Raw genomic sequence first — 12,981 nt, 5'->3', positions numbered from 1 at the left:
CTTTGAGCCAAAAATTAGTGTTGAACTTTGTTAAATGTCTTATTTATGTGTCTGTTGGGCTGATCATATGCATTTTCTCCTTTTTTCCCTATTAATCTAGTGCATTTCACCGGTTGGTTTTGATTGGCCAACATTTCCTGAGGGTTATGGTGCTTGTTTTCACAAGGAGATGCGAAAGAATTTGTTCAAGATTGGTGTTATTCCTATTTATTTTTTTACATTGTGGAAAAGTACTTAACATTAGATCTGCACCCTTAAATCTACCCTCCTAGAATCTTTATGGTTTTGCATTTTACATTTAGGTTTATGATGCATTTTAAAGATGTGTGTGCGTGTGTGTGTGTGCGTGTGTGTGTGCGTGCGCGCGCGTGTGTGTATGTATGAAAGGAATAGGGACAGTGTGTAGAGTTATTATTTTCCATGTGGATGTCCAGTTGTCTAGCACCATTTATTGAAAAGACTATTCTCTATTGAATTGTAATTGCACCACTGTCAAAGATCTTATTATCTCAGTCTATTTCTTGGGTCTGTATTTTGTTTAAATTATATCTTTGTTTATTCTTTTGTGAATACCATATAATCATTAGTTCAGTTTATAATAAGTTTTGAAATTGGGTATTGTCAGTCTTTCCATTTTTCTCTTCCTCCTTCTCCTCCTCCTCCTCTTCCTTTTTCTTCATCTGTATTGTATTGACTCTTGTGGTTCTTTTGCCTCTTCATAAAACTTTAGAGTCAGTTTGTCATCTTGCTGGAATTTTAATTGGAATTACATTGAATCTCTAGATCAGGTTGGGAAGAACTGACAACTTAATAATATTGAGTTTTCCTATCCATGAACATGAAATATATCTCTATTTATTTATATCTTCTTTGATTTCTTTTATCATATCAAGTTTTTCTTGTATAGATCCTGTAAAATTTTGTTAGAACTATTCCCAAGAACTTCATTGTTTTGGTGGTCATGTAAATGAAATTGTATTTTTTATTTCAAAGTTCCATTTTTTAATTGCTTCTTTACGGAAAAACAGTTGAATTTTGTGTATTAACTTTGGTATCCAGGAACCTTGATATAATCACTTATTAGTCACGGGAAGTTCTTGTTGTTGCTGTTGTTTGGCTGATTATTTGGAATTTTCTTTGCATGTATGGACACAACAATTTTGCTTTCTTTCTAACATGTATTTTTTTAAACATTTATTTTATTTTATTATTGCACTAGAGGCATGGTGCACAAACTCATGTACCAGTGGGGCCCCTCAGCCTGGCCCGCAGGATTGGGCCGAAACCAGCTCTCCAACATTCCCCAAGGGGTCCTGGATTGCGAGAGGGGACAGGCTAGGCCTAGGGACCCCACCGGTGTACGATCAGGGCCAGGAAGGGACTGCAGGAGGCTTCAGGGTGTGTCCGCCCATCCTCCTCAGTCCCAATTGGCTGGACCCCAGAAGCAAGCTAACCTACCGGTTGGAGCATCTGCACCCTGGTGGTCAGTGCACATCATAGCAACTGGTCGACCGGTCGACTGTCTGCCTCTTGGTGGTCAGTGCATGTCATAGTGAGTGGTTGAGCAGCTTTAGCGTATCATTAGCATATTAAGCTTTGATTGGTTGAACAGCCAACAGACAACTAGACACTTAGCATATTAGGCTTTTATTATATGGGATTAAGAGTAGGATTATGACAGGGGTAGTGAGACGGGGCATCTTGGCCTTGTTCCCAGTCTAATAGTCTTATCTCATCATAAGTGTGATGTGAGCTATAGACATTTTAGTTGTAGTTTATAATCCTCACCTGAGGATATTTTTTCCCATGCATTTTATTTTTTTTTAAAGTAAAAGGGAGGCGGTGGGGTGGGGGGTAAGAGAAAATCAATGTGAAAGAGACATCAATTAGTTGCTTCCTACACATGCTCCAACTGGTGCTGGGGATTGAACCTACAACCCAGGTTTATGCCCTTGACTGGGAATTGAACCCACAACCCTTTGGTCCACGAACCAGCCACTGAACAACACTGGTCAGGGCTGTAGACTTTTTTTAGATGTTTGTTATCAGATTGAGAAAGATTCTCTTTATTCCTGTTTTGCTAACATTTTGTATAATAAATGAGAGTTATATTTTATCTGATGCCTTTTCTGTACCAGTTATTATGGTCATATGATTTTTCTTCTTCAACTTGTCAACTCTGTGGATTATATTAATTGGTATTTGAATTATGAACCAGCCGTGCATACTTCGATAAATCTCATTTGGTTGTGATGCATATTTTTTATACATTGCTGAATTTGATTTACTAATATTTGTTGAATGTTTTTGCATCCATGCTTATGAGAGATATTGGTCTGTAATTTTCATTTCTTATAATGTCTTAAACTGGGTTTGGTATTAGGGTTATACTGGCCTTAAAGAATGAGTTAAGAAGTGTCACACATCAATGCTTGGAGTGTAGTAAGTCTATGATTCCATGGGTTGAAGGTAATAGGAACTCCATGTTTAGTGCTTCTCTGGGATTCTGTCCTAGGTGCTTTTTCTCTTGGTTGATTTTAATTTTTATCCTTTCCATATAAGAAACTAAAACTTGAATATACAGCTATCAGTAAAATGTGTGAGTTCTATCAGGAAATGATCAAAACTGAGGGTGGTTTTGGGACTCCGATGAACTGGTGATTGCTGTAAAATGCAAGGGCAGTCTTAGGGACCACTTTCTTTACCTTTGCAGTGGGCCTAAATTCTACACACACTTTCCCCCCAGATTTATTGAGGTATAATTGACAGATAAAAATGGTATATATTTAAGGTACACAGCGTGGTATTTCGATATATGTATACATTGTGACATGATTCCAGCAGTCAAACTAACATTCATCACCTAGCACAGTTATCATTTGTGTGTGTGTGTGTCTGTGTGTGCAGCGCTGAGAATGCTTTGCTTGTCCTACTATCAAATTTCAAGTATACAGTCCATTATAGTTAACTGGAGTCATCATGATGTATATTAGTTTCTCAGAACTAGTAGTTCATTTTCTAAATAATTTTGTGTTTTTTGATCAATATTCCCCCTTTCCTCCCACTCGCCTGGCACTGGTAACCACCTTTCTACTCTCTTACTTTTATCCAGTTTCTGAAAAGAGTTGTTCCATATATTTTGTATAGTATTCTAATTGATTAAGAGTTAGTTGGGTTCCAGTTACTCTGTTTTGACCTGAAATATTTTAGTATTTTAATAGTTTAGAAATGTAAAAATCTTTGAATTTTGAAAGCATTCATATTCTTTCCCAAAACTAAAAAGCCAGTAAATATAACTCCTACCAAAGTTTATATTGTTATAACGTATTTTTATTTGTATTTCACTCATTCATAGCAATGTGGACAAGATAGCTGTTGTGATCCTAAACTTTGTGTGCTGAAAGCAGGATCAACTTGTGATACAGGATTATGCTGCAGTAACTGTCAAGTAAGATATAAGTTTATTAATATCATCCAAGTGTATAATGAATCATGTCTGGGATTCTTTCTTTCCCCTTTATTATTTTATTTTATTTTTTTATTTATTTTATTTTATTTTATTTTTTAATTTAATTTTATTTATTTTATTTTATTTATTTTATTTTATTTATTTTGTTATATTTTATTTTAATTTAATTTAATTTAATTTAATTTAATTTATTTTATTTTTTTATTTATTTTATTTTATTTTATTTATTTTATTTTATTTTATTTATTTAATTTTATTTAATTTTAATTTATTTTATTTTATTTATTTTATTTTTTAATTTATTTTATTTTATTTTATTTTATTTTATTTTATTTTATTTATTTTATTTTGTTTTATTTTATTTTATTTATTTTGTTTTATTTTATTATTTTATTTTATTATATTATTTTATTTTATTATATTTATTTATTTTATTTATTTATTTATTTATTTATTTATTTATTTATTTACTAGGGGCCTGGTGCACGAAATTCGTGCACTGTGTGTGTGTGTGTGTGTGTGTGTGTGTGTGTGTGTGTGTCCCTCAGCCCAACCTGCCCCCTCTCACATACTGGGAGCCCTCAGGCATTGACCCCCATCACCCTCCAATCGCAGGATCGGCCCCTTGCCCAGGCCTGACGCCTCTGACAGAGGCGTCAGGCCTGGGCAGGGGACCCTCATTTCCCCCCATCACTGGTTCTGCCCCCAGCCCAGGCCTGATGCCTCGGCCAGAGGCGTAGACCCCCATCACCCTCCGATCGCCTGATTGGCCCCTTGCCCAGGCCTGACGCCTCCTCCAGAGGTGTCAGGCTTGGACAGGGGACCCCCATCTCCCTCTGATCGCTTGCTCCACCCCCCGCCCAAGCCTGACGCCTCTGACCCAGGCTTCAGGCCTGGGCAAGGGGACCATCATATCCCCCCAATCCCCGGCTCCGCCCCCCACCCAGGCCTGATGCCTCAGCCAGAGGAGTTGACCCTCATCACCCTCCGATCACCAATCACCGGATGGGCCCCTTGACCAGGCCTGAGGCCTCCGGCAGAGGTGTCAGGCCTGGGCAGGGGACCCCCAGCTCCCCGCGGTTGCAGGCTCCGCCCCTGCCCAGGCCTAACGCCTCTGGCCTAGGCGTCCGGCCCGGGCAGCGGGGACCCGCAGCTGCAGTGGCCCTGCGATCGTAGGCTCCGCTTTAGGCCCAGGCAAGGGACCCCTAGCTCCCGGGACTGCCAGCTTCGACCGTGTCCAGCTCCCATCGCTGGCTCCACCCCTACTTCCTGCTATCACTGGCCAGGGCGGCAAAGGCACCTGATTCTCTGATCATGGCTGGGGGGCAGGGCAAAGGCGGCCCCAGGGCCGCCTTTGCCCTGCCCCCCAGCTCTTAGCTCCCCCCTGGGTTTCCAATCACTGTCAGTGGCAGGGGGCTTCTTCCTGCTTTCCCTTTCGCCTCCCTGCATTGTGCCTACATATGCAAATTAACCGCCATTTTGTTGGCAGTTAACTGCCAATCTTAGTTGGCAGTTAACTGCCAATCTTAGTTGGCAGTTAATTTGCATATAGCCCTGATTAGCCAATGAAAAGGGTATCGTCGTACGCCAATTACCATTTTTCTCTTTTATTAGATAGGATTTTATTTTATTTATTTTATTTTATTTATTTTATTTTATTTTTTTTAAAATATTTTTTATTGATTAAGATATTACATATGTGCACCCTCTACCCCCCCCCCCCCCCCCCGCTCATCCCCTCACCCTCCCGTTGTCCGTGTCCATTGGTTAGGCCTATATGCTTGCATATAAGTCCTTTGGTTGATCTTTCCCCCTTACCCCTACCCTCTCCTACCTTCCCTCCAAGGCCCGACAGTCCAATCAATGCCTCTCCGTCTCTGGATCAGTCCTTGTTCATCAGTTTATGTTGTTCATTATATTCCACAAATGAGTGAGATCCTGTGGTATTTATCCGCTCTCCAGTTCCATCCATGCTGTGGCAAATGGTAAGAGTTCCTTTTTCTTCTTCCTCTTCTTAAAGAATACCTTTCAGCATTTCATATAATGCTGGTTTGGTGGTGATGAACTCCTTTAGCTTTTTCTTATCCGTGAAGCTCTTTATCTGACCTTCCATTCTGAATGATAGCTTTGCTGGATAAAGTAATCTTGGTTGCAGGTTCTTGCTATTCATCTCTTTGACTATTTCTTGCCACTCTCTTCTGGCCTGCATGGTTTCTGTTGAGAAATCAGCTGACAGTCGAATGGGTACTCCCTTGTAGGTAACTGACTGTCTTTCTCTTGCTGCTTTTAAGATTCTCTCTTTATCTTTTGCTCTTGGCATTTTAATTATGATGTGTCTTGGTGTGGTCCTCTTTGGATTCCTTTTGTTTGGGGTTCTCTGCGCTTCCTGGACTTGTAAGTCCATTTCTTTCACCAGGTAGGGGAAGTTTTCTGTCATTATTTCTTCAAAAAGGTTTTCAATATCTTGCCCTCTCTCTCCTTCTGGTACCCCTATAATTCTGATGTTGGTACGCTTGAAGTTGTCCCAGAGGTTCCTTACACTATCTTCATATTTTTTGAATCTCTTTTCTTTTTTCTTTTTCGGTTGGGTATTTTTTGTTTCTTTGTATTTCAAATCTTTGACTTGATTCTTGGGATCCTCTTGTCTGCTGTTGGATCTCTGTAAATTATTCTTTATTTCAGTCAGTGTATGCTTAATTTCTAGTTGGTCCTTTTTCATGTCCTCCATGGTCTCACTGTACTCCTTGAGGGATTCATTAAATTTATTGGCGGTTTCCATAAAATTCTTGAAAAACCTTATAAACGTGGCCTTGAACTCTATATCCAGTCGTTTGCTTTCCTCCGTTTCTGCCATTTGTGACCTTTTTCTTTGTCTCCGCATTTTGGCTGCTTCCCTGTGTTGATAGAGTGGCCCTGCGCGCCAGGTGTCCTGTAGGGTCCAGTGGCTCAGCCTCCCCAGTTACCTGGGGTAGACACTCTTGGTGCACTCTTGGTGCCTTGGTTGTTGTAGGATCACTGGGAGGAATTGACCTCCAGGCCAATTGGCTGTGGGAATCAGCTGTGTCTGGAGTGGGAGAATGGTCCCCCTCTGACCACTGGGTACAGTCTATTTTATTTTATTTTATTTTATTTTAATTTTATTTTTTTTCCATCATGACTTATCCCCTATCCTTTGTATATCCTCTTCCACCTCCACCCACTCACTGTCCGTGCCAATGGTGACCACTGTTGTCCGTTTCCATGAGTTATTTATCTTTTTTCCTTTTTGCTCAATCCCTCCCCCCCCATCTGCCTGTTATCTATGAGTATACCTCTATTTTGATTGTTAGTTCAGTTTGTTCATTAGATTCCACATATGAGTGAAATCATTGTGTTCTTCTAACTGGCGTATTTCATTTAGCATAATGTTCTCCAGGTCCATCCATGCTGTCACAAAGGGTAAACTTTTCTTCCTTGTTAGGCTGAGTAGTATTCCATTGTGTAAATGTACCATAGCTGTTCTATCCACTCATCTTCTGATGGACAACACTTGGACTGTTTCCAGATCTTGACTGTTGTAAATAACGCCATGATATCGGGGTTGCATATATTCTTTCGAATTAGTGTTTTGTGTTTCTTCGGATAAATTCCCAGAAGTGGAATTGATGGTTCATAAGGCAGTTCCATTTTAATTTTTTGAGGTAACTCCCTACTGCTTTCCACTGTGGCTGCTCCAATTTGCATTCCCACCAACAGTGCAGAAGGGTTCCCTTTTCTCCACATCCTCACCAACACTTGTTCGTTGATTTATTGATTATAGCCATTCTGACAGGTGTGAGGTGATACCTCATTATGGATTTAATTTGCATTTCACTGAGGATTAGTGACTTTGAGCATCTTTTCATATGTCTGTTGGCCATCTGTATGTCCTCTTTGTAGAAGTGTCTATTCAAGGCCTTTGCCCATTTTTAAATTGGGTTGTTGTTGTTGTGTGTGTGTTGATTTTTATATATTTTTTTTATAAATTTTGGATATTAATCCCTTATCAAATGTATTGGTGAATATGTTCTCCCATTCAATGTATTGTCTTTTCATTTTGTTTCTGGTTTCTTTTGTTGTGCAAAACCTTTTTAGTTGGATGTAGTCCATTTGTTTTCTTGTTGTTTTGTTTCCCTTAGCTGAGGAATTATATCAGAAAAATTATTGCTACAAGAAATGTCAGCGATTTCACTGCCTATGTTTCCTTCTAGGATTTTTTAAAAAATGTATTTTTATTGATTTTAGAGAGGAAGTGAAAGGGAGAGAGGGATAGAAACATCAATGATGAGAGAGAATCATTGATTGGCTGCCTCCTGCATGCCCTGGGGATCAAGCTTGCTACCTGGACATGTGCCCTGACCGGGCATCGAACCGTAACCTCCTGATTCATAGGTCGACACTCAACCACTGAGCCACCCTGGCTGGGCTCCTTCTATGATTTTTATGGTTTCAAGTTTAACAATTAAGTTTTTAATTCATTTGAGTTTATTATTGTGTATGATGTAAGAAGGTGGTCTGGTTCCTTTTTTTTTTTTTTTTGCATTTATCTGTCCAATTTACCCAACAGTATTTATTGAATAGACTAGAGGCCTGCTGCATGGATTCATGCACCAGTGGGGTCCCTCAGCCTGGCCTGTGGGGATCAGGCCGAAACCGGCAGTCCAGTATCCCCCAAGGGGTCTTGGATTGCTAGAGGGCGCAGGCCAGACGGAGAGACTTCACTGGTGCACAAATCTGTGCATTGGGCCTCTAGAATGCATATAAGATCTTTGGTTAATCTCTTCCCGCCCTCTTCCCCTCCCTACTTCCTTCTGAGATGCATCAGTCTGTTCCATGTTTCCATGCCTGTGCATTGCGCATCTGCCCCTTGGTGGTCAGTGCACATCATAACAACTGGTCAAATGATTGAACAGTTGAACAGTTGGGCACTTAGCATATTATTAGCCTTTTATATAGAGAGATTTTCTTTAGCCCTTTGTATGTTTTTGCCTCCTTTGTCAAATATTAATTGACTCTAAAGGCATGGGTCTATTTCTGGGCTTTCTATTTTGTTCCATTGATCTATATGTCTATTTTTGTGCCTGTACCATGTTGTTTGATTACTGTGGCCTTATAGTATAGTTTGATATCAGGTAGCATCATTCCTCCAACTTTGTTTTTCTTTCTCAAGATCACTGTTGCTTTTTGGGGTCTTTTGTGGTTCCATATAAATTTTTGGAATATTTTTTCTAGTTCTGTGAAATATGACATTGGTATCTTGAAAGGTATTGTGTTGAATCTGTAGAATGCTTTGGGGAGTATGGACGTTTTAATGATGTTAATTCTCCCTATCCATGAACATGGTATATGCTTCCACTTATTTGTACCTTCTTCACTTTCCTTCTTAGGTGTCTTATAATTTTCTGAGTACAGGTCTTTTACATCCTTGGTTAAATTTATTCCTTGTTCTTTTATTCTTTTTGAAGCAACTGTGAATGAGATTGTTTTTAGTTTCCCTTTCTGATAATTCATTATTAGTGTATAAAAATGTAACTGATTTCTGGATATTTATTTTGTATTCTGATACTTTACTGAATTCATTCATCAGTTTTAGTTGTTTTTTTGATGGAGTCTTTAGGGTTCTCTATATACAGTATCATGTCATCATCTACAAATAATGACGGTTTTACTTCTTTCGAATTTTTTTTTCTTTATTGATTAAGGTATTACATGCGTGTTCTTATGCCCCCATTATCTCCCCATGTCCCCACTCATGCCCTCACCCCATTGTGTCTGTGTCCCTTACTTAGGCTTATATGCATGCATACAAGTCCTTTGGTTGGTCTCTCCTGTCTTACCCCCACCCTCCCCAACCTTCCCTCTGAGGTTTGACAGTCTGATTGATGCTTCTGTCTCTGGATCTGTTTTTGTTCATCAGTTTATGTTGTTCATTATAGTCCACAAATGAGTGAGATCAAGTGATATGTATCTTTCTCTGACTGTCTTATTTCGCTTAGCATAATGCTCTCCAGGTCCATCCATGCTGTTACAAATGATAAGAATTCCTTCTTTTTTACTGCAGCGTAGTATTCCATTGTGTAGATGTACTACAGTTTTTATTTATATATGTATGTATGTGTGTATGTATGTATTTATTTATTTATTTTAAATTAAATCTTTATTGTTCAGATTATTACAGTTGTTCCTCTTTTTTCCCCCCTGTAGCTCCCCTCCACCCGGTTCCCATCTCACCCTCTGCCCTTACCCTCCCCCACTGTCCTCATTCATAGGTGTATGATTTTTGTCCAGTCTCTTCCCGCACCCCCCACATCCCTTTCCCCCCAAGAATAGTCAGTCCACTCCTTTTCTATGCCCCTGATTCTATTATATTTACCAGTTTATTCTGTTCATCAGATTATTTATTCACTTGATTTTTAGATTCACTTGTTGATAGATGTGTATTTGTTGTTCATAATTTGTATCTTTACCTTTTTCTTCTTCTTCCTCTTCTTAAAGGATACCTTTCAGCATTTCATATAATACTGGTTTGGTGGTGATGAACTGCTTTAGCTTTTTCTTATCTGTGAAACTCTTTATCTGGCCTTCACTTCTGAACGATAGCTTTGCTGGGTAAGGTAACCTTGGTTGTAGGTTCTTGCTATTCATCACTTTGAATATTTCTTGCCACTCCCTTCTGGCCTGCATAGTTTCTGTTGAGAAATCAGCTGAGAGTTGTATGGGTACTCCCTTGTAGGTAACTGACTGTTTTTCTCTTGCTGCTTTTAAGATTCTCTCTTTGTCTTTTGCTCTTGGCATTTTAATTATGGTGTGTCTTGGTATGGTCCTCTTTGGATTCCTTTTGTTTGGGGTTTTCTGTGCTTCCTGGACTTGTAAGTCTATTTCTTTCACCAGGAGCCAAAGAGCTGCATGTGCCTTGCGAGCCGCAGTTTGCCGACCACTGCTCTAGACAAAAAATTAGCAAAGAAACAGCAATCCTAAATGACTCACTAGATCAGATGGAATTAATTGACATCTTCAGAACATTTCACCCCAAAGCCACAGAATATACATTCTTCTCAAGTGCACATGGGACATTTTCAAAGATAGACTGTATGTTGTGTCACAGGCAACGTCTCTCCAAATTTAAGAAGATTGAAATCATATCAAGCATCTTCTCAGACCACAATGGCATAATATTAGAAATAAACTATAATAAAAACAATAAAATAATTTAAACACTTGGAAGCTGAATAGCATGCTGTTAAACAATGATTGGATCATCAAAGATATCATAAAAGATATTAAAAGCATCCTGGAAACTAATGACAATGAAAACACAACAATCCAAAATCTATGGGACACAGTGAAAGCAGTCCTGAGAGGGAAGTTTATAGCTCTATAGGCCTACCTCAAAAAACAAGAAAAAATGATAATAAATTATCTGATGCTACAACTCAAAGAGTTAAAAAGAGAGCAACAAAAAAAAGCCCAGAGTGAGCAGAAGGAAGGAGATAATAAAGATCAGAGCAGAAATAAATGACATACAGACCCCTCTCCCCCTCCCTCCAAAAAATAAATGAAACCTAGAGCTGGTTCTTTGAAAGGATAGATAAGATTGATGATCATCTAGCCATGCTCACCAAGAAGCAAACAGAGAGGACCTAAATAAACAAAATTAGAAATGAAAGAGGCGAAATAACAACAGACCCCACAGAAATACAAAGAATTATAAAAAAAAAATTTATGAACAACTCTATTTCAACAAACTAGACAACCTAGAGGAAATGGACATATTTTTAGAAAAATGCAACCTTCCAAAACTCAATCAGGAAGAATCTAAAAAAATCTCAATAGGGTGATAGCTATATGGGAAATTAAAGCCGTCATCAAAAAGCTTCCAGCAAACAAAAGCCCAGGGCTAGACAGCTTCACAGGGGAGTTTTACCAAACATTCAAAGAAGAACTAAAACCTATCCTCAGACTACTCCAAAAAATTCAAGAGGAAGGAACTCTTCCAGACTCATTCTATAAAGCCAACATTACCCTAATACCAAGACCAGATAAAGACAACACAAAGAGAATTATAGGCCAATATCCCTCATGAACATGGATGCCCAAAATCCTCAAGGAAATTCTAGCCAATTGGATCCAACATTACATCAGAAAGATCATACACTATGACCAAGTAGGACTTATTCCGGGGATGCAAGGCTGGTATAATAACTGCAAATCAATAAACGTGATACATCACATAAGCAAATTGAGAGATAAAAATCATATAGTCATACCAATTGATGCAGAAAAAGTATTTGACAAAACCAACACCCTTTCTTGATGAAAACCCTCAGCAAAATGGGAATAGATGGATCATATTTCAACAGAATAAAAGCCTTATATGACAAACCTATAGCCATCATCATACTCAATGGGCAAAAACTAAAACCATTTCACCTAAGAACAGGAACAAAGGGATGCCCACTTTCACCACGCCTGTTTGACATGGTCTTGTTGATGATTTCAGCATCTATGTTCATCAGGGATATTGGCCTGTAATTTTCTTTCTTTGTAGTATCTTTATCTGGTTTTGGAATTAGGATAATGCTGGTTTTGTAAAATGCGCTTGGGAGTCTTCTCTGTCTGGATTTCTTTAGAACACATAGACCTATAGCTGTAAGTCAAATAAATGACCTTTCAAAAAAAAAAAAAGATACTTAATTCAGAGTCAGGTTTCTTATTTTGTGAATTTTAGTGGGATGTTGAGGCCTCTTTCTAACGCCATTATCCTCCCTAATTTGATGATGATGTTTTTAAGCCTTGATTGAGAGCTATTATAGAATTCTTCAATATAGAAAAATCTCCTTTAAAAGGGTTTATTTCCATTCACTTTATCCAACATTTATATTTTACAAATAAAAAATGTTACTGCTCATAGTTAGGTATCCGTGGGTATGTAATTGAAAGACACAATAGTTTCCCATAAATGTATAAATAATGAAACTCACTAGAAGTAATTTTCAAATGCTGTGTTAGCTCAAAATTTAAATTATGAACTAATTATTCAAAGACCATTTGTCTTAAATATCACAATTTAAGTCATATGTAAAGGTGTTGGCTCCTGCCCCACGTTTTCCTTTTTAGTTCTTTCCATGTGTTTGCAACAGATTCATTATATGAGATTCCCTTTATTGAACTACTAGCATGGGTTCTGTGTTCTTGACTGTCTTATCACTGAAGCAGTTTAATGTTGTTTTTCTCTAGAATCTCACCATGTGCTATATTCTTATCTCTGGTCTTTTCTTTTCTTTTTCAATTCCACAAAAGTTTATTGAATACTTACTACTCACATAGGAAACCATCAATTAAGAAGTATGAGATAGGCCTGGCTGGCATGGTTTGGTGGTTGAGTGTTGACCTATGAACCAGGAGGTCAAGGTTCGATTCCTGGACAGGGCACATGTGGGGGTTTTGGGCTTGATCGCCAGTGTGGGGCATGCAGGAGGCAACTGATCAATGGT

The 12,981-nt window shown here is 38.6% G+C and overlaps 1 protein-coding gene across 1 annotated transcript in view; it reads left to right on the top strand.

Annotated features, from left to right (window-relative positions):
• Positions 1 to 12,981, top strand: part of ADAM32 (ADAM metallopeptidase domain 32) — a 99,509-nt gene that overhangs the window by 50,460 nt on the left and 36,068 nt on the right. Inside the window, exon 13 of the mRNA XM_059685345.1 lies at positions 3,356 to 3,448. Within this exon, the coding sequence (XP_059541328.1) occupies positions 3,356 to 3,448 (93 nt within the window). The remainder of the gene's footprint in view (positions 1 to 3,355; positions 3,449 to 12,981) is intronic.

The sequence above is a fragment of the Myotis daubentonii genome, chromosome 2 (genome assembly GCF_963259705.1).
Source record: "Myotis daubentonii chromosome 2, mMyoDau2.1, whole genome shotgun sequence".
Lineage (NCBI taxonomy): Eukaryota > Metazoa > Chordata > Mammalia > Chiroptera > Vespertilionidae > Myotis > Myotis daubentonii.
This window is presented reverse-complemented; position numbering and strand designations above follow the sequence as displayed.